This window comes from Podarcis bocagei (genome assembly GCF_964188305.1).
Source record: "Podarcis bocagei genome assembly, chromosome: 10".
Classification (NCBI taxonomy): Eukaryota; Metazoa; Chordata; class Lepidosauria; order Squamata; family Lacertidae; genus Podarcis; species Podarcis bocagei.
The window spans coordinates 49,082,322-49,105,294 of record NC_138135.1 but is presented as its reverse complement, the minus strand read 5'-3'; the positions used below and the strand labels follow the sequence as shown (position 1 = coordinate 49,105,294).

The 22,973-nt window shown below is 39.8% G+C and overlaps 1 protein-coding gene across 20 annotated transcripts in view; it reads right to left on the bottom strand.

The window, feature by feature from the left end:
* Window positions 1–22,973, bottom strand: part of GRIP1 (glutamate receptor interacting protein 1) — a 346,924-nt gene that overhangs the window by 109,397 nt on the left and 214,554 nt on the right. The window contains exon 1 of one of the 20 annotated variants that reach the window (XM_081211466.1): window positions 3,065–3,089. The exons of the other annotated variants lie outside the window; for them this stretch is intronic. Within the exon in view, the coding sequence (XP_081067592.1) occupies window positions 3,065–3,074 (10 nt within the window). The 5' untranslated portion in view covers window positions 3,075–3,089. Of the gene's footprint in view, window positions 1–3,064; window positions 3,090–22,973 lie in introns of those variants that run through there. 20 annotated transcript variants of the gene reach the window in all.

Genomic DNA, 22,973 nt, shown 5'->3' with positions numbered 1-22,973 from the left:
AGCAAAATTCTAAAATGAGAAGTATTTTGAGGGTCTATGTATATTTGTAATAGCAGTACTAGACATTGAGGGAGTATAGGGGCACACTTTTTTTCTTTTTTCTTTTTTTTACTTAAAGAGTCGGAAAATTAATACATCAAGAAACACAGTTGAAACCAACCACTATACGCCTGGATCTCTTGCTTGGTATTCCACCAGAGCAATGGCCAGAAGCTTCAGCTGACAGAATTGGAAGCTGAAAATGTATATATGCATTTGATTTTCCGCATTCAGTATGTCAGAATGTGACAAGGTATTTAATTCTGGTAATCATTATTTTGTAAAATACCTACTGTGAAGAAATCCATAAGTAATAGGCAGGCGTGCCAAATGTGAAATAAGATTTTAAAATGTTCTTGTGTCAGGAATCAGGCGGGCAGGTGAAGCATTAGCTCTGCTGCATGAATGTTCTTTGTGAAGGAATGCAGTTTGGAGCTTCTGCAGGGGCTGTAAAGTGTTTCCAGGTTCTAGACCATTCTCATCCACCAAGGCTGGACACTACTGGTTTTCCCAGTAGTGATGTACGGAAGTGAGAGCTGGACCATAAAGAAGGCTGATCGCCGAAGAATTGATGCTTTTGAATTATGGTGCTGGAGGAGACTCTTGAGAGTCCCATGGACTGCAAGAAGATCAAACCTCTCCATTCTGAAGGAAATCAGCCCTGAGTGCTCACTGGAAGAACAGATCCTGAAGCTGAGACTCCAATACTTTGGCCACCTCATGAGAAGAGAAGACTCCCTGGAAAAGACCCTGATGTTGGGAAAGATTGAGGGTACAAGGAGAAGGAGACGACAGAGAACGAGATGGTTGGACAGTGTTCTCGAAGCTACCAGCATGAGTTTGACCAAACTGCGAGAGGCAGTGGAAGACAGGAGTGCCGGGCGTGCTCTGATCCATGGGGTCACGTAGAGTCGGACACGACTAAACGACTAAACAACAACAACAAAGCATGAAGACAACCTTTCTATTTATGCCAGAAGTTCACCAGGGCAACAACAGTGTTCCAGGCTCTGGTGTTCTACCACGAGACACAAACATACCTCACACACATACCGATCTGACCCCTGGTGTACTCTATCCTGGTGCTAGGCTTCACCCCAACAGGTGCCTACAGCTAAGCCCTGATACTTTGCCGAAGTAGCCACTACTGCCACACAGTATTTCATTACTGAGAGCAAATCTTCTAGGTGTTCAATTAGCTCCCAGCGATAATGCTTATTGTTTCCTTAACTGTAACAGAAATCCACTGAGACCTGGAAATAAAAAGTTAATTAAAAATTGAATGAACAGACTACAAGGATCAAGCGAGGCCTGTTTCCTTTACATACAGAGAACAGCAACAACGGTGCAGAATGCAATGCAAATGAGATGCGTGTATCGTTGTTTTTTCTTCAGTAAATGAAGGAGCAAAAATAGCTTTATTTTTAAGCACCTAATTAATCCAAAACTGGATACCATTTCAAATGTGATTAAATTGCCAGAACCTGGTATGCAAAGCAATAAAACAAGCCCTTCACTAATGAACCATATTGATGGTGAGTAGAATATAAAAGGAAGAAGATGGATCTTCCTCAGGAGAAGCCAGAGCACTAGGAGGTGATTGCACGATGCACTACTTTGAAAGTTTGGCAGGGTGGGGAAAGCATTTATGTTGCAGCCATGTATGAAAGGAGTTTGTCTCTTCCAGAACCATGTTGGAAGACATACTGCTGCTGCTGCTTCTCTCTAACAGTAGCAGGTGAAAAAGGAGAAAGGAAAAAGACTGGAAAAGCACAGGTACAAGGCTGGATATGAACGGTGGGTGTGCAAGTTTCAGCCCTCCACAAATCATAAGGAAGAAAAAATAATAAGCACAAGAGAAGGCAACTTATAAAACAAATACAGACCATTTCCCATTAAAATTAAGCACAGTCTCTACTTTTATTTGGAAGAACCAAAATGTACCAACATGTGATGAATTAGACTTGAGCCAATTGCCAGGCTTCAAAGAGCTACTTTATATACACCCAAGGACTTGGGTATTTCCTGGGATTGATTGATTGTTGACATTTTTTCTTGAATCTTGCTATAATCCAAACTTACGCTATCTAGTTCAAAAGCAGTTTATTCTGTGGTCTAAAGTCTCCTTGAGTGTGCAGAACTCATTTAGCAAGTATATTTGGATCCTGGGTACTGAAAGCTTAACGCCACATTAAACACATACTATTCTATATTTTTGCTGATAGAACTAACTTTGCTACTCTTCTAGCATTAAATTTCCCTGCAGTTTAATTTTCTACATATGTTATTGTATTGCTATGAGTTTGGTGGGGTGTAGGCTATATGCCTGAGCCCCCTTCTAATTCCTACATCCAGCAAGGATTCATTTCCTGGAATATCCAGGCTAGCTTCCTGGTGAGGTCATTGTCTTCTAAGTATGGGCCTTTAAGGTAACAAAGGAAGTGGCTCTGTGCCAGAGAGCAAATGGGTGCCCCCCCCTCAACTCACTGGTAGTTAGAAAGACAAAGGCCAGAGTTGAGAGGGTGCTAGAAGTGGCAGGCGGCAGGCTGGGCAGCTGAGAAAGACAGAACCATACTTGATTCCTGTTTGAATCTAAGACTGTGGCTATGGGATAAGCGAGAACCTCTTGGGGTATTGGGGCCCCTCCATCATAGGCTCAGGTTGTATCTATGTATAAATAAACCATACATCATAAAGACATCACAGTCTCTCATTCCAAAGGAAACCAAACTCTAGGTAACCCATGGAATCTCATAGCACTTGGAGAATAGGGTGATGTGCAGCAGTGTGTGTATGTCAGAAAAGTTTCCCTAAATTTTCTTAACTTTTTCTCAAGTTCTTTTTTTTAAAAAAAAAGCTCCAAAAGTGGCAACTTTATTTTGGCAAATGTCACTTTTCATCTACCACATGAAAACATAGGAGTGCTAACCACCTGGAAAATACAATTGTGAACATTCTAGTAAATGGTATCATCATCATTATATTTTGCTTATGGTTATTATAGCATGAACTGTTAAGGACTTACTCAGCTCCATTTGGAAATCTTGGCTTAACCCACAAAGAAGTGCCATCACAGCTAAAAACTGACCCGTTTCCAGAATCCTGTTAAAGCTATGTTTCTCAGGGTGTATTTTAGCTTACAGTCCCTCGATCTGCGTTAAAGTCCAGATGTAATGATCCATGTGTTTTCAGCTCTTTGCAGGAATTTGTCTTGGATTCAGAAGTCCAAAGTGGTTCCTCCAGTCAGACAATGCCATAATCCTGCTACTCCCTAGGATTCACCCAAAGAGTTTAGCAGTAAAGCTAACAGAATCTGTGACTATAGAAAAGGTTTTACAATTCAGCTTATGTACTCAGCAGCTGGACATTTGGCAGCAAAAATTAAAAAAAGGTTTCTATACCTCTTTTCTTATTCCAGGCACATATGCAATTTATTTATGCCAATGCACCAAAGTTATGGAGCAACACTGTACAGTTCAGTAGTCTCACAAATGATACTCTGAGCTTGTGAAATGTAACTCCATGAATGTAAATTTAGCTCCCAAATGTTATATCTGTTTGGCTATTTTAATAACCGCTCATTGTTAATTTTAAACATAGCAGCTGCTTTTATTATCTTCTACAGAATTTCGCTTCGGAACTGCATCGAGCCAGCAGTCTAAATTTAATAAGGTTATGAGCAAACAGAGCAATGCATAACAGATAGTCTTCTTCAAGAACTCAGTAGAAATTGCTGGTTGGCCTGTTAAGAATGTATCACTAAAAATCAAACAGAATACTTAAGTGTAGGATTAAGCATATCCTGTTTAATACCCCAAATTCTTATAGGGGAAATCTATTGCTTTTACCTAAGACAGGCCTGTATTTAAGCAGTGCTGTAAAATGAAGAACAGTAACCTGAGAATGCTGCACTCTGTTTTTTTCTTTAGTTCAAAATTGGTCCTGACCACACAGTGAGTTCAGTGCAGCTGGTTTCAAAGACTTGAGCCTGCTGTAGATCTGGAACTTAGGACTTGACAGACTTCAGCCAATAATAATTTATCCTGTGCACCATAACCAAGTCCCAAACAAAACTGGGGGAAGAAGGAAAATGAGGGGGACAAACTACAGGAAAACTATATTAACAGCTATATCTTAGCCAACTATAGTGCATCAACTCTTTCCTGCCTTCAAAAATATTTGATGTACACATACTGATTTTCTTTTATCTGTTTGGTTGGCATCCTTCTGTCCTGGGAGAGAATGAAAGAGTGTGTGTTCAGGGGCAAAGTCAAACCGTTGGAGAGTTATAGTGCCTGCTGTGGCTGTAGAGACTGATATGGGACAGACATGTTTTGTTGCAGCTGGAGTCTCATTATAAATTGGTTTGGTCTCATTATAATTTTAGGGTTGGGGGATAGACAGGAAGTGCAGTCTCTGTGCTGCAGAAAAGGGTTAATAGGACTTGTCAGGGGGTTTTGGTAGTGCTTTTAGGAAAACGCAAAAAGACCTAAAACCAATACTGTACATAAAGAAAATAAAACCCAACATTGGGGCAGAAAACAGGTGGTAGTTGTAAAAGCTTCAATATGAGTAAAGCTCACTGGTCCAAGAACTCCCCTGTTCCCTGTGATAGGCTGTCTTCCCAAGAGCTGAATCTGACACCTGGCTGCGATCGTCTTTCAAAATGGGATGAAGTGGGCAGATTCTCTATTCACCTTGAATTATTTCAAAGGCTAAGCTCATTCTGAAAACATTCTTAAATGCATATTAAAATGAAACATGCGTAAGATGACATATTTCAGAACAAATAAATAATTCCCTTCAATACCAAACTTTGGTGAATGATCACCTATCACTTCGGAAGGCAAAATGCCCCCATCCCCAATAAGATAGCAACTTAAACCAATTAGACCCTCAGCTGAAATGCCATAAAATGTATTACCAGGGCCAAAACTGCTTTTTTTAAAAAAGGCATTGTCTACATCTGACACACTTATAACTGTACACTTCAGGTAAAGAGAAGTTGGGAAAGACCCATGTGTTTTCCTCATTCATATGCAGCACACAGCAGCAACATGGGATCAAGTTGCAGAAAAGCAGCTCTGACATGACGGTGTCTCAGGGGAATATGTATGAAGACACTGAGAAGGAAAAGAGGAAATGGCTGGTTATAGCCCAAGTCACGCATTTAATGCCCAAGAGAGACTTCCTATTACTGAGAATCATTCTGAGATACCTAGGATGAAACTTAGCCCCAAGGGCCATTTTTCTTTCTTTTTTCAATTTTTTATTTGCAAGTGTAACAAAAATAGGGCATTGCCAGCTGAGATTAGCAATGAGACTATCCCATCAATTCTAATTTAAGCAGATGGATTGATAAAAGCAGTCTACCCTGCTCTAGAGTCATTGGACGATGATGTTAAAGCCAGCACTTTGAATTGGGAATGGAAACTTATTATCAGCCAGTGCATCCAGACCAGAATCAGTGTAATATGCTCAAACTTTTTTGTCCTGGTGAGCAACCTTGGTTGCCAAATTCTGTACCAGCTGAATTTTCCAAACCGTCTTCAGAGGAGACCCCATGTATAACGCATTGCTGTAGTTTAACCTAGAGGTTAGCACAGTATAGACAACAGAAGTTAGGCTATCTCTGTCCAGATAGGGGTGCAGTTGGGCCACTGGCCAAAGCTGGTGGAAATTCAGGTGGATGGGAAAGTAAAAGGATGTATTTATTTTACCTGTCCCGCTTCCTGAACCTCCCTCCCCCATTTTCTGAAGCCTGAACAGCACAACAAGGCTCTTGTTTTTGGCTGGCTTATGTATTGAACAGAAGCCATCCTGTCAGGGGTTGGTAACATACAGCAACATTTTGTTAAAATAAAAAAATTCTTTCCAGTAGCACCTTAAAGACCAACTAAGTTAGTTCTTGGTATGAGCTTTCGTGTGCATGCACACTTCTTCAGATACATTTTGTTGTGAGTTCTCACTCGTTATCTACCATTTGCAGATTTTCCCAATGATGTTTTCTTTAAGAGCTAAGACTTTGCTTCCTGCTCTACTGTGCTAAACAGTTAAAATTCTAGCAGCTCACATTTTGTCAACATCTTTACTTGCAAATGAGCTGTATATTTTGAAGATGAATCTTATCGCTGGTGTAGAATCCATGTAGATGGCAGACAGTTCAATTAGATAATAGATTTTCTGTACAGCCCAACTAATATCGAACTTATCATGTAAATGGGAGTACCAAGTTCTGCAGTATTTGAAAAGCTAACAGAACCCAGGTACCAGGTATGTGCATCAGCTCTGTACGTACTCCAAATAACAAGGTCAATTGGTGCAGTTTAGGTCAAGATCTCATATTCATCAGTCAGATCAGGCCATTAGCAAGGCATCTTGAGGTAACCAGGGACCCCCCTTGCTACTGGGTTGCTCTGTGGCCTTATTTTTCCAGAAGTTAAATGCATGATCTTCCCATCCCTCCTCCTGACAACTTTTCTTTTCTGAGGTAAAAAAACATAGGCTGACTCATGAATTCCCAGACCTTGACAGAAGAGGAGGTGGAGAACTTTAATTTTGACAGGCAGGTTTACCTCTTTATCTTAGGGAATTATTTTTTCAAAATAGCTCCAATCACAGTGACACTGCTGTGAAAGCAGGGTGCAAGCAGTGGATTTAAACTGCTGAGGTGGTCCACTTGTTTTCCTAACAAACAATTGAAAATCATATTCTCTGTTTTCTTCTGCATGAGGAAGGAAGGGGGGAAAGAAAAAATTCTGACTTTTCTGGTTTTCAAAAAACTAAGATAAAATTACCTAGTACAATAGCCCCTAGGCATACATGCCTAATTCTCACACCGATTTTCGCCCCCCACAAACAACAATTTCTATTTTTCTACTCCGAAATAATAAACTTTCTCTTTGAGGGAGAACTGCTATGCCCATTTTTCTGCTATTTGGAAAACTTCATCCAGTCATAAGGGTTGGTCATGTCTGTGATTTGCAATCCACTCTGACAAGAAATTAGAAACTTACAAAAAAACCCCTAACATTTTAAATCTTCCATGAATGATCCATCCTGAAATTCTGCTACCTGAATGCACTCAGGATTCTTTGCCTGCAAATTTCATCCACTTATGTGACAAGAGAGGAAAATACAACTATTTTCAGATCCCTTATTCTAGTCAATGGGGTGAAAGAGTGTGTTGGATTTAAAAAAGCAGATTCAGACACAAATAAAAATTGAATCAGAATGTCAAAGAGCAGATTCAAAACAGAATGAGCTGCTTCCAAATGCTACAGCTACAAGGTGAAACTTGTGGTAGTTGCATATACCATCTGGTCTTTTGCATCATTTGATCACTTACTGAAGGACTGATTCACTTCATACACTCTCTAATCTTGTTCTCGCTGCTGTTTCTGAGACTCTAGGAAATATAATTAGAGTGCCCTTTGGGAATGTCTGTGTGTGTGTGTGAGAGAGAGAGAGAGAGAGAGAGAGAGACTGTGTATGGACAAACTGTTTATTGAAAAGAGCAAGTGTAAGAATATAGGCTTTGATTTGGACTCACTGCAACTAGTTTGTTGACCATTCACACACAAAAAGCTGCAATCTAGGTTCAGGGTCTTTGAAATGTCTGTCTTGTAAAGTTTCCTATTGACCAAATAAGCTTAGGACGCTGCCATTGACCTGCATTCAATAAGGAACAAAGTGCAGATAGTATAGCCCAGGAGGTTTGTTGCCACAGCAACGTGTCTCAGAAGTCAATGACCTTTTGCATGAGAAGGTGTTTTTAATAGGAAGGTACTAAATTAATATAGCCCATAAATAAAAAATATCACACTGAAACCACAAATTACTTCAGGGAAAAACTGCAAGGTATGAATAAAAAAAGATAGTAGAAACAAAGGTTTATCAGTTGTAAGAAGCAATAGTGTTTATCCAGCCATGGCCATCTGACTATACACTGAGGCAAAAAATAAAAGAAAATACTTCCATTGATTGTGAGGCAAGCTGCCCTTTGTGGTCTAGGAAGCTGCAAAGAAAAATATTGTTCCATTGCAATAATTTTTGCTTTCATTTTTCTTATTGCACCTGTATTATTAGTCCACACTAGGCTTTAATCATGCTGCTTTTAATTGAGATTCAGATTTGGATCCTGAGAAGAGTGAATGGAATTCTGCTCACACAATGAGACTTTCTTAGCTCCTTAGCTACCACTCATGAGGGTTGAGGAACCCTCTATAATGACATTGGTGGCTGCAGAGAGGGGAAGAAATAATAAGAATTCAGGGAGGCTGCTTTGCTCGAGTAAAAATGCTTTTCTGTTGGTGCAATACACCTGTGGATCCAAGCTGGTATTTATTTGAAATTATAGCCCAACTGACTCAATAGATTCAGAGCACTTGGCAGCATTTTAATGCTAACAAAAGCAAAATATTGTATTTTAATGTATTTAACATATTTAAAACATTAGAGGTAGTAAATCAGCTAACAAAAACTTGCATATTGCTTCTAAATGATACTGCTGCAAATTACAGTTTTAATTGATACATGTTATGGCTTTAATATGTATTTACTTGAGCTCTGTAAGATAGATACAGATCTTTATTTCACTCCATCTATCATAAAAAATGTACCGTGGTGAACTGTGACTAATAAAACGATTTCCATTTCACACACTGAGGGGTAAAATTGAATACCACTAATATAATGGATATCCACTAAGAATGTCACGTGAATTCCTCCTCAGGCTTTGGTATACCAGCAACATTTTCTTAACTGTGAAGCAGTCACCAATAAAACCTTCCTGTGTGACCTTTTTCCATACTTGGCAGCACCAATCTGGCAGTAATTATGTTCACTCATTTTCCAGACATATAAATGGAATGTGCAGAGAGGAAAAGGAAGGCATCAGCTGGTCCGAGACCCCAGAAGGAGCCCCTCTCATACTCTGCAGAATGAGCAAATGGCAGTCCCCGCCCCAGATGTCCCTGAACTACAACTCCCATCACCCCCAACTACTGGCCACCCTGGCTAGGAATGATGGGAGTTGTAGTCCAACAACATCCAGGGACCCAAGGCTGAGAAAAGCTGGTGTATAAATACACTATGGGAGTTAAAGATTATAATCAGAAATAATTGAAGAGTGTCAGGGCTTGGTAGATATCTCAGCTGAGTCAGGAGCTGGGAACCAGAATCCATGGGATGAACCAGCGGTCAGGATCAACAACTAAGTCAAAACCAAATGAAAACACGAGCAAGCCTGAAATCATGACCCAAAGGCAAATTGGGATCAAATGGCAACTTGAAGACACAACTGAAGAACAAACCAGGAGACAGAATCAATGAACGAGACAGAACATGGCAGAATCAGCAGAGAGATAGGTAAAAAAAGTCCCAAGTAACGCCTAACCAAAAGCATATTCAGTATACAGTGGTACCTCGGGTCACATACACTTCAGGTTACAGACTCCGATAACCCAGAAATAGTACCTTGGGTTAAGAACTTTGCTTCAGGATGAGAACAGAAATCGTGCTCCAGCAGCGCAGCGGCAGCAGGAGGCCCCATTAGCTAAAGTGGTGCTTCAGGTTAAGAACAGTTTCAGGTTAAGAACAGACCTCCAGGATGAATTAAGTTCTTAACCTGAGGTACCACTGTACTGTGTAAAGCCACCCTGCAGATGTAGTCTTGTCAATGCTGTTATGGGCCCTCCTTTTTACATGGTCCCCATATGCAGAGTTTTTATGAGCGCGGATGTGCGCACACACACACGGTCTGTTCAAAGCCTATTCAACACATGCAGGTGAGGGAAAAATTAAAATTCTCTCTCCTTCATGCTACCCCCACCTGCCCCACCCAAGGCCCATTTACTCACCCTCCATGTGCTTTGTGCAAATGTGTTCTAGCAACATTTGTTGCTACGCTAAGCACTATGACTTGGGTCTGTAAAAAAAGGGCATTTATACCCCTGAAAACTTATTGACAGCAGTCAGCATTGTCAGTCTACTTGCTAAGCACAAATGCATATCCTGCTTTTCCTTGTCAGTGCAATCAAACACCTCCGTGAGTACAGTAATTGGGGGAAAAGCACACCGTACTGCAATAAAGAAGAACAAACTGCAAGCAAGTATTGCTATGAAGACATTTTCACGCTTTTCTCTTCCACAGGAGTCACCGTGATAATGGAAAGACACTTTAAGATGAAATCTAAAGAGTTTGTGTTACAAACTACGTACACACATGCATAATGGGGTACAGACAGGCGAATTCTCATTGCTTAGGCTCAATCAAGCAACAGCAGTATGAAACAATGGTGGAGGCATCTGGGAATGGAGCAAGGGCAGCTGCTGGATATTCAACTCTCAGTCCAAGAGAGGCTTCCTCAGTTCCCTGCTTCAGTTTATTCCTGAATATTATACCTGCCCCTGCCCCACAATGGTGAGCAGCAGCAACTTTGATTAGGTTTATTGAAGGAAATGTTGTAGGACACAGTCCCTCCCTTCAGCTTAAGCTGCTTTATAAATCATGCACACACACTATTTAAGGACCCTCAGATACCAAGGAAGGTTTTGGGATGTGTTAGCAATATACAACATCCCCCCGCCCAACTATTTTTATGAAATGACAGAGGAAGTCTCCTACTGGCAAAAACCCTTTCCTGCTCTGGTAGGATAATTTTTCTCTGCACGCTGACAGTTATAGATAATAACCCGAAATACAAGCAATGAAGGCAACCTAAGTGGAGGACTACTGAAGTCACCAACTGCAGACATCGGAGTTGTTCTAACAGGGGCAGGTTTGCAATTTCTGTTTCAGAAATTGAGGCAATCCAGAAAGGAGCAAAAGAATAGCATTCTTTCCTTCATTCAAATATAAAAGCCTCCATTATCTGCTAATTAATATCCACAAAAATGAAAAAAAAAACTGCCCTGAACATCTAGGGGTGTGTGTGTGTGTGTGTGTGTGTGTGTGAGAGAGAGAGAGAGAGAGAGAGAGAAGTTTTTAAATTATAAAGGAGATTAATAAGTGAGATAAATTGTCAGATAACAACTGTTATATAGCTGTGTGATTATAAGAAAAGGTGAGGTGCTTTGGCATTTTATGACTTATTTCACTGAAAAATGGGAACATATGTAGCACAGCTGATCTTTTCAGTGGCTCTGATTTGCTGAAAATAATTTAGATGACACAAAATGTAGCCTTATGTAGCACTTCTATCTCCACCGTGCAGGAAAATTACAGAAAAATAGGCATTCTATCTCAGATAGGCATCTTAAAATGTGCCTCTACAGAGTTTCCAATAACTTCCCACTTTGGCCATGCAGCTTGAAGACATATGTGGTTGTAACCAGAATTTAAGCCCACAGAAGGCATTATCTATTCCCAGATGAAGAGAATGAAGAAAATTAAAGTGGATTCAAATCACATAAATAAAATAATTTTGACTACTATAATGGCTTGTTTGTATTATCTATCCTCTGATTTCTCTACTGTGAAATCCAAATGATAATGAAGATGGGGGGGGGGCGTTGTTTGTTACTAACCTTTATGTTTCTTATTGATTTCTTCCTCTATCACTGTTTCAAGAATTGCTGATCCGTTGATGATTGGGATGGGGCAGAAAGGTGAAATGCCCCCAACCAAAGAACATATGTTGTCCAAATTAATAATTCCAGTTTATGCCATTTTTTGCTAGCATTGATTCAACTGCAGTTGTTAACACACTTTCTAGGGATAAAGAACTCAAATAGGATTTGCTTCTGAGTATACATGCCTAGGACTGCGCACCTTCCAAAATGATTTTCTGCCTCAATTTGTCTAAAATGACTCCATGGAGGAAAGCATGCAAGAAAGTAAATCATGGCAAACAGCTTTTTTCACCATCAGATTCTCATCATGCAATATTTATTCTCTCATTTTTTCCAGTGTCATATCTAAAGTATGAAATACATACAATTCAAAGCTTAAAGGTAAAAGTAAAGGTACCCCTGACTGTTAGGTCCAGTCGCGGATGACTCTGGGGTTGCGTGCTCATCTTGCTTTACAGTGGTACCTCGGGTTACATACTCTTCAGGTTACATACGCTTCAGGTTACAGACTTCGCTAACCCAGAAATAGTACCTCGGGTTAAGAACTTTGCTTCAGGATGAGAACAGAAATTGTGCTCTGGCGGCGTGGCAGCAGTGGGAGGCCCCATTAGCTAAAGTGGTGCTTCAGGTTAAGAACAGTTTCAGGTTAAGAACAAACCTCCGGAACAAATTAAGTACTTAACCCGAGGTACCACTGTATAGGCTCAGGGAGCCGGCGTTTGTCTGCAAACAGCTTCCGGGTCATGTGGCCAGCATGACTAAGCCGCTTCTGGTGAACCAGAGCAGCACATGGAAACGCCGTTTACCTTCCCGCCGGAAGGTATCTATCTACTTGCACTTTGACATGCTTTTGAACTGCTAGGTGGGCAGGAGCTGGGACCGAACAACGGGAGCTCACTCCGGTGTGGGGCTTCAAGCCGCCGACCTTCTGATTGGTAAGCCCTAGGCTCTGTGGTTTAGACCACAGCTAAATCCTAGATCATGCAACAGTAAAACATGGGGACTAAAGTATGTACATGAATTGAAGCATTGGTCTTTAATTACTCAAGGACTTCCTCAATAAGTCTATAAAGAGATAAAGAACCAGTTCAAAGGTGGGGAGGGAGAAGATTCTTGGCTCTTACAACCATTTCTGGATTTCAGCATCCGCAACATGGCCACTTCTGAGGGGAAACGTTTTAGTTCTTTTTGCTCTCTTGCTTCTACAAGCAGACATTGGATTAATGTATATATGTTCAGGACTGGAATGTAAATTTGGCCTGTTTCAACAAAGTGCAATCGAAGTCTGTTTAAAATATTACAACAACCACCTTCATTTTTCAATATGCAAATGCCTATTTCAGAATGCCCATGGGTATCCTTAATTTGGCAAGGACATAATTTATATTGTAGCTTGCTCTATTACAGCTGAATCTTTACATACAACACCAACACCCACCTACCCACCACCCTTACATTCAAGCCTTTGGGAGCTTCACCTTCCACCTGCCATCTATGAAGCCACATGCAACATGAAACAAAGGTTAATGAATCCTTAAACAGACAATTGCAATGTCTCCAATAAGTTGTTTTCACAAACCTTTTATTTATATGTTATTAGTGAAATGCAAGGTACATGACAGGGATCCTCAGTTGCCACTCAGTTACTCTACCACACAGAACTCTCTTCGAGCCAGTTGAGGTTTGTAAGAAGTGTTCTAGAAACTAAGGAAACTCACTACCTGGAATTTTAACATTCATTGGTCTAATGATGAATATTTCCTTACTTCCTCTTCGTTTTTGTTAAAACATTGATTGCAGACAATCTTTTGCATCCCCCCCCCCAATACTACTTGTTAACTGGAAGATCCAACTTATGCATATTAATTTTCTCCACTTCTGGTTCATCTAGGGATAAATTACAGAACCTCCATTTGAGGAATAACTCTCATTTAAATCAACGTGACACAAAAAAGGTCAGTCCCAGAGTTCTCAACCTTGATTCTAATGAATCAGGGGAATAAAGACCTCCAATATTATGATTCTACACAGGAGTAAGGGGGGCACTCTTCAGTATTCTGTTTCCTCTCCAGGAAGGAAATCAGGTTTCCACAGAGCACAAGTGCTTATCATCCTATAAATGATACCTTCATCTCAGTGGTCAGAAAGTTCGTGATACTTAGCTAATGGCTGGAGCTCTCAGGCCTTAGGATTCTGAAACAGTGAGTGGAGGAGCAGGAGGAATTCTAAAAGCTGTAGAGCAGTCAAAAATTACATTTAAAGAAGATATCAAAACCTAAGTTTTGTAAACATCTAATATGGTATCCAATGTAATTTATCAGTTCACTCCTTTGCTGATATCCATAAGGACAGAAGCTACATATTATCCAGTCATTTTTGGTTAGATGATTAACGCTAATGCATATGGAAATATGACAAGTTTATTTTCATTAAAGGGTCTCACTCCTTTTAATTAATTTATGTATTCAAGGGATTTACAAGGCCTTGAGATTAGCAATTGAGATGTAAAATTGTTGTTTTCTTGAGAATTATTTTTTCTAGAAGAGCAAAGATGTGTACACGTACAAACACATGGATATGAGAATGCTAAGAAACTCAAAATTCAAAACGCAAAGAGAACTTTTATCAATTCTGTATATGAGAACTTAAGTGTACACAACATGATTACATTCTGTCTTATAAAACCCATAAAACTCTTTCTCATCACAAAGCATTTAGCTTCTTCATGACACTGTGAATTATTTAAATCATTATTAAGGCTTCATCTGAAAGTAATCTGCAACATTCCCTGTAGCAGCTCCACCGTGCCGATTGCTATGTGCAAAATTCTTAGATCATTTCTTTATGAAAAATATTTTAAAGGTTCACAGTTACTTGTTTTATAGTTTTAATTTAAACAGAAATGAAGGTAATATTTTGCTGTGTGTCTCAGAATGCAAGTTCTTAAGGCCTTGGGCAAATGCTAACTACAATTTTGGGTTTCCTTTTAAATCATAGAAGAAAATATATTGAAAAAGCTTGGTTTAATGTATTATTAGCTAGTCCTACACATGCAAGAATTGTCCATTAGAGTACAATGCATATGCTGTGTCTGAACCAATATTAAAATTAATGGACTTCTAACCATTTTAGTTGTGTCATTTACATTGAATTTTCCATACTACACCATGAAAGGTGAATTTTGGAATTCACTATACTGCTTATATTTCATTGTTATGTTTGTTTGCACATCTCCTTGATAATTTCTCTCTATAATTGGTTTTTATGTATTTCTGTCATTATAAGGAGGTTTCTATAGTATACAGTCACAAAGTCTTTCTATAGAATTCCTCCTGCCCTACATTTACATTATAATTGTCATGGACAATGGTACTGTGTACTTGTCATGGACTGGCTGGATGCAGACGAGTGGTGGGAGGCGCCAGCTGAGGAACCCCCAAAGGAAGAAGGCTCAGAGCCAAGGGATTGGTGGTGGGATGACGATGAGGGGTCATAGGGTGAAGAGGGAGCAGATGGGAGGAGGAGGTGTCAGAAGCTGAAGAGATAACAGGATTTAGTGAGCAGGAAGTCTGTAGCAGGGGGCAGTCCAGAATCAGAGGCAGAAGCAGAGGCTGGAGAAGTCTCTGGTTGCACATCAGAGAAGGGGTGCAGCTTCACATGTTGCTGCAGCTGCACCAAAGGGCACCAACCTGGGAACAGCTGCCTAGATGCTATAACATGTGTGCATGTGTGTATTTGGAGCCCCATAGGATCTACTGGAAATTCTTGCTTTGGCAACAAAGAATTAACTACCTGCTATGTTCATTTGATGGCCAGGGGCGCCCAGGACAGCGTGGCTGTGGTAGTGGGCTGGCTGCTCAGGTCTTCAGTCTTCAGTCAGGTCTGCTTATTTCTTATTAATTCAGGCTGTGCCTGGGGGTTCTTGCCTGCCTCATAGCAATTGTTCTTGGTGGTCATAGCAAACTTCTTGGTGGTTAAGGCACTGGGTTGGATCATTAGTCAATTGGGTACCCCACTAAAGGGGTCCAGGAGGTGGTGTCTCTGTCTGGAAGTCTACACAGGAGCTGATGAGCCACCAAATGGCAATCCTGATAGGATTGTCCTGATTTCATATATGTCACAGAGTGACCATTAATCCAGAGTTAACCCTGCAGGTGGACTAGTTGATTCTGCATACATACCTAACGCCTTTGCCCAAGCCTAATTTGTTCAATCTGTAATGGAAAAGAGTGACCTATTTTAACCCAATATTGATGTCCTATGTCTTTTGGGGGTGGGGCTGTCCCGTGCCTGGGCTCGCAATTATCCTTGCAGTCATGATTTAGACTAAATCACTCCTCTGTAGTGTTAAAGATCTAAAGCATTCTGGATAGCTCTATGTAAGCTACTCACAGAAGTGCATGGTCAGCACATCATTGTGGTGTTGCTGTTTGTTTACTGTAAATGCAGCCCACCTAATTCCTGACTTGACATTCAGAGGATGATGAATAATTCAACCCTAGTTGATGTATCTAAGCTACTTGCCTTTTCAATCAGTTCATAGCACAGATCAACATGTAGCTCTTTGACTGTGTTGAGTTCAGTTTTTCATTTTCATTTCATTTATTAGACTTATTAGTCACTCATCACCCAAAGGTCTCTAAGCGACTTACAACGAAAAAGAGGAAAAAAAGGTATACAATACATATCAGTTGGCAACCTTCAGCTCATTGCCAACTTTATAACAAGATATCCCTTTGTATTATATGGCCACATGAACCAAATACATCTTTGGAACACCATGCGTTTGAATCTTCACCCTCCTTTACTCATTTGTGTTTGAGATATGCAACTGTAGCTCTAAAGGGACGAGCAGCAAAAAGGTATAGGACCACACTATGCAAAAAACAAAAAACAAAACACAACAACCTAACAAATAAAACATGCAGAAGATCTCCTCTAGTTGAAAGCAGTGTCGATAACAGGTAGGAGAAATCTTTTGTCCAAGACCTTGGAGTAGACCAGGGATGGTGAATCAAAAGTCCAATTACATCTGGAGGACTCCAACTCCCATCAGTCCCAGTAAGCAAGGCCAGTGGTCAGGGATGATGGGAATGACACTCCTCAGGTTCCCCATTCCTAGATCAGACGGTATAGCAGCTTCTATAGTGCTGAGGAAATGTTGGGACTTAGTGGCACCAAGGAAGTTTGCCTTCCATTATTGCAAATTATTAAACATCAGTTTATACTTATGTGTGTACTTGTGTGTGACCTTGCCTTATCCCATGGCCATGGGCAAATTCCGCAATATTAAAAACCTTTTGTAAGTATTTACTTCTCTCCGAAATAAGGAAAGCTAGAATATTAGCAAATGAAAATCTGAGCAGCTTGAGAGTTTATGCTTCAAATAAACATATTCCAAGATGGTGACCTCCAGGTGTTGAACTACAGCTCTCATCACCCCTGTCCATTAGCCATGCTGGCCGAGACTAATGAGAGTTAATGTTCAGCAACATCTAGTGGCACCACATTTTGGAAGACAGTCTTAAAGTATCACAAGATTATGAAACACACAGCAAAAATCCTCAAAGTGAGTATGTTAGCCTTATATATCCAATAAATAAAAGCTGAAATCTCTGTTTCACTTGAGTTGCTTCCAGGCACTGTGTTTACTGTCCTTTAAGTGCAGCCCAGACTCTCCCCATCCTCTTTTTCACTAGACTAGGACTCTCACGGCAAACCTGTGTCTGAAGCTGTATACAACCCTGTTAAACCTGTTACATTACTAGCTCTTTTGTGGAGTCTGAAAGAAGGTTCAACAGGATGCACACTAGCAGAAATACAAAAGAACTAAACAATAGTTTCTTTTAGGAGCTTGAAAAGGTCACTGCAACCTTCAAACGAAATACAAATCACTTATCTGTATGCCATGGTTCAGACTTTCAACTATATATGAAATGATCTGATGTTTCATTTCACTTTGTTTTAAAAGGGGAACATCTGTGTTTCTCTCTGAGTTAAATTTTATTGTATTAGAAGACAAAGCTGTTTTCTGGTTATAGCTAGTGATTAATCTTGATCAACTGTCACACTTTATTTAACTTTAATTCTGTGAAAAGGTTTTCTGTACAATGTAAGATGAGAATTGACATTTAAATGTTCAGATTTGTTCAGATTACCATCCCATTCTATTAAAAAAAACACCACTTTCTCGATTTTCCACTTCATACGTTTGATGAAGTAGGCTGTTGCCTATGAGAGCTCAATGCACAATAAAATAAGTTTGCCTCCAAGATGCCAAATCATCATGAATATTCTTGTTGCTATAGACTACTAGAATTTTTCTGTATCTTTTAGAGTATTAAATTAAAAAAATATATATTGATGAGGCTGTTTCCAAAGGTATATGGAATATATTAATATTATTCCGTAACAATTTATTGTTCTTTCTTTAGGGTCACTCATCCACAATCATCCACAAGCAATATCATATTAATATGGAGCGCATTAGAGTTGCTCAGTGTTTAGTGCATATGACAATTCTGCCCATGTAGAATGTTAAGTAGATGAGCAATATTTATAGAAATTACATGGGCCACCTGGTAGGGACTACTCTCAGGAGCATATGCACAATGCTAAAGTTCAGAGCTAATAAAATGATTAATTCAGAAAGACAGTTAAAGGTCTTGTCTACACCAGTAATACCAGCCAGGCATAAAGGCCAAGTATGAACACACAAGTATGTGGCCTCTTAACATTTTTGGACGCCACAATGTGGGCTGTGTGAGAGAGAAATAATGCTGGGTCAGAAAATAATAAAGACCACTAGATCATTATAATAGGTGGCTCATTCCTCCAGCAGGTTACAAGACTATTCTAAACGTATGATTTGACGAAAAGCAAAATATCTCCCTAGCTACTTCCTGAAGAGGACCATTCTAAAATGCTTTTGTTTTGTGTGTGTGTGTGTGTGTGTGTGTGTGTGTACACACACACCTGCAACCATGTTCTCATTAAACAGTAGAAATGCCACCTTCAAATATGACACCCTTTCAGATAAAGACTGGCATTAAAAACGAATAAAGCCACCATGAACCATTGCTCTGGATAGGAATGGACATTCCCTTTTATTCATGTCTGAACAGAGGAGTGGTGCAGAGAGCTTTTCTCTGTGAGCAAGTACAGAGGTGGTTGCTTTTATTTATACTCAGGGTAGGAGGCACACCCTTTCTCTTTTACATGGGATATGCAATTTGTGTTATGCGAGGCCCCCACAGCTGCAGTTTTGCGTTTTGTCACACCCCCACAGCTACCACTTTCTGACTAACATGGAAGGCACTTTCTCAAAAATTCCAAATGTGCTCATTGGCCCAGAAAAGGATGGTGACCCCTGATATGGGTAAATATACAACTTCAGAACTCAACATTTTGTCATTTAGAAGTAATAAATAACATTATCATGACAATTTCATTTCCCCCTCTATTCACTTGCCTACGATGCAAATTGGATCTGCATAGTACCAATTTATACATAGTTCGTTATGTCAGCGTGTCATCAACAACTGAAACCTGTCAAGAGATGATTACTGACAATAGCCGTAACATTTTGGAGCTTGGAACGTTAAGTGGTAGCTTTGAAGCATATACATATCATGTTTTCTCAGCTTGGTTTATCTCCTCTCACATTTGACACCTCCAAATAAATGCTTTCAGGCACAAACCCTAGGATTGCCTTGCTTTCCTTTGCATACATGCATTTGGAATCCCTGGCTAATCTCAGCAGCAAACACGCACGCACGCAAGCAATCATCACACGTTGAGTTGCATATTATTTCCTATATGGAAGTTTTTTTTCCATACAGAAAAAAGAACCTGGTATATACGAAGCAGCTAAATATGGTAAGTTCTTGTCCTTGCTCATATATAAACTATGTTATCTAGAGTTCTTACCACCAGCTTTATTAAACCATGAAAGTCAATGTGTCTAGAGCACTGCTCCCCAAACTCACCCCCTCAACCACTTGAATGATTTCCCTGCCTGTTTTAGCAACTGTTAAGATGCTGTGATAGATGTTGCCTAGTTTTAAATTGATGGTGGTGGTGCCAACATTTAGCTTCAACTTTCTGTGCAACTTAGGGTAGACTGTCATCAGACTTAGAGTCTAAGAGATTGATCTCTTACTACCTCTTTGTGACAGTGTCTATCTCTGAATGAACTACCCCTGTAGGTGTACCTGGCATAAACACTGATCTCATTTTGGGGAGGTAGCTGAAGATACACCATTCCGCAAACGCATTTGGAAGGAGTAAATCTTGGTTGTGTTAATTTGCAAAATAACCGTTAGTTTATTGATATCCTGTCTCCTGACTTCCCTTGAGTGTGCTGGCAACACTTTCCAAATATTTTATCTTTGCAATGTTTGACCCACTTAATCCTTCCTTTCCTGCTTTCTATGATATTATTTTCCACACCCCATTACTTTGTACTGTTTTTATTATTATTTACACATCCAAAGAAATTTTCTCATTCAACATGGTAACTCCTGTGATGGTAATTAACACCAGAGCATTTAATTTTGAAGTTGACATTTTGTGTGAAAGCATTACAGAAAGTTAGATTCACTTCACTATGCTTATATTATACAAAGACAATTAACGCAAGTAGTTAAAAACAACTCATCTGTTTGTGACCTTTAAGCACAAATTACAATTTCTTTTTTTTAAGCTGCAGCAGAAGGAAAAGAAAAAATACCTAGCACTTAATGCTGATGTGCAAAAATCCACCAGCCCTGCAACTTTTGAATAAAAATTCTGTGGGCTATAATAAGAAAACAAGACTCTGGTCCATTTTCTCCTTCAACTAGATTAAAGCCATCCATCATTTCTCCATGGCATCAACATCATAAATGCTTAAGTCACTGAAGTAAGAGACATGCCAGTGATATTCCTTCTTATTTCTAAAACATTTACCTCAATATCCTCCATCAACAAAGTAAATAAATAAAATAAAAATAAAAACGCAGTAAAGCAAGCAACAATTAAGCAGTTTGACCTTGTTAATTCACCGTCTTTGGTTTCTTTCTGTTTATGTTTTCCAAATGAACAGAACAAAAATTAGATCAAGAAATTCAACAACTGTCAACATGTCTAAAAGAAAGTCAGATGGTGGGGTACAAATAAGTAGTAGTAGTAGTTGTAGTAGTTGTTACCAGGTCTGAACGTTCTCCCAACTTTGTGAGATGTTATAATCAACAGGCTGTTTTGGGTCTTCATTGTTGTAGACAAGTAAAATGCCATCTACCATGACTTTGTTTTCCACTCTGTTGAGCCAGTTTCTGTCGTAGTGTGACTCCCATATGCTGCCAATATTTGGGTTTCTGAGGATACATAGCATCACAATGTTTTTATGTTGAAAACAACCATTCTTCAAAGGAATCCCTTGCTAAGGAATTCACCAAGGCGGTGTGTTTTCAAAGCCTTGGATATGTTGCTCACACCGGGATGTTCTTAAACGCTTGGTCAAGTTCAAAAGTGCCATGGTAAATGGAAATGGATGTCCAATCTGGGGAAAGAATCAGATTGCTTTTCCAATGGCAAATGTTTATCACAGTCTGAATGTGAAGAAAAGGGGTGTGTGCAACAAGCGAGAAACAAACACATTCCACAAAATCTGATCCCAATAAAACTCTTTATTACTGAGCCATGCCTATTTGTAATTCTATCAGCCATGGAAGGGGGGATTTCATATACAAGCTGAGGGTGTCCTCAAAAGGTTCCACTTGGGGATGAGTGGCCAAGATCTTCAGGAGGAGCTGTTCACATCCTGGGTGAAATCAGGTTCTGACATTGAGGCCGAATGGGTAAAGTCTGAGGGCCCATCTGGAGAAGTGCCTGAAATGGGGCAAGAAGACAACTGGAGTAAAGGTCTCCTTGAGATGAAGGCCCTCTTCTCAAGTAGACCTCTGGGAAGTCAGCTGAGGTGGGAGTGTAGTTCCAGCAGCTGAGGTGGGAGTGTAGTTCCAGCAGCTCCTACTCAAAAGCCCAAGTGATGGGATGGAAGAGCTGCTAGCACCATGTCTATGTACCAATTCCGTGCCCTGTCTGCTACTGGATTGCCTGCCTATGACAAACCTGGTCATGGACTGCTGTGACCTTGCCTCTCCCCTCACCCTTGCTGTGAATTCTGCTTGTCTGGACACTGGAAGGGCCCTGGACATTGCTCCAGTTGCTTCCCTATTGGTGCTGCAGCTTGTAAGTCTTCTGTTTATTCATGAGTCCAGTGAGGATAGGACAAAGGAACCAGAAACTTTCTCTTAGAAACAGAAAAATGCAATAAATTCTTCTGATGTGTGCATATGCACAGGGAAGATTTCACAACCCAGACAAAAGTTCATTGTGGATTTTCAAAATGTTAATGAGCTCATTATAATAATAAAGGAGTAATGTGATAAAAAGAAGCCAAGTGAAATTCCTTGAGATAGAAAGTCCCCTGGACAAGAGTTCAGAGAGATCAAAGACCAGAGTTCAAAGACTTCTGCTGAGCTTATTGTTTGTATTCAGCGCTGAAGCTATGCGCAACACCCCGCAGAAAACCTTTGGTTTAAATAATGAAAAAGTAGCTGCTTGTAGTTTGTTAGAAATGTTAGTCACAGATTCTGAAGCAAAACTTAAGAATTCTTGCTTTTATCATCAGAAAAGATCAGTATGTATTTTAAAGTGTGTATGTCATGTATTTCATGACTGGCATTTTAAATATTTAAGTATGTTGACCACTTGCAATCAAATACCTTCAACTTCAAGAAATTGTAGTATCAAAGCTTTAAAACCAGCAGTCTGACAGCTGTATGAACACAAAGAGACTAATTTTCTTAGGAGAGTTTTTCTGTTGCAATTGTTATTTAGGATTTTCTGTGAACAATAGAAGACACAGATTTAGTATGCTTAATCAGTCTCAGTCATTTCCAACACAGCCTTTTTTGTTTGTTTGTTTAAAGGAATACCTTGATCACATTTAGGAAAAAATGCTTCTCTGTACGATAGCTCAGTTGGTAGAGCATGAGACTCTTAACTTCAGTCATGGGTTCAAGCCATAGGTTCAAAAGATTCCTGCACTGCAGGGAGTTGGAGTAGATTACCTTTCTGGTCCCTTCCAATTCTACAGTTCTAAGATTCTAAGATACTATTCATGAAAGGGAACCTTGCAGCCTGAGTTCTGTCAGTTGCTTCCTCTGTCTTTTACAAGCCACATCCTCACATCATGCTTTCCTCTATATAGTATGGAATCACAGAATCATAGAATTATAGACTTGGAAGGGACTTTAAGGGTCAGCCAGTCCAACTTCCTGCAATATCAAAAAACCATCCCTGACAGATCTCTACTT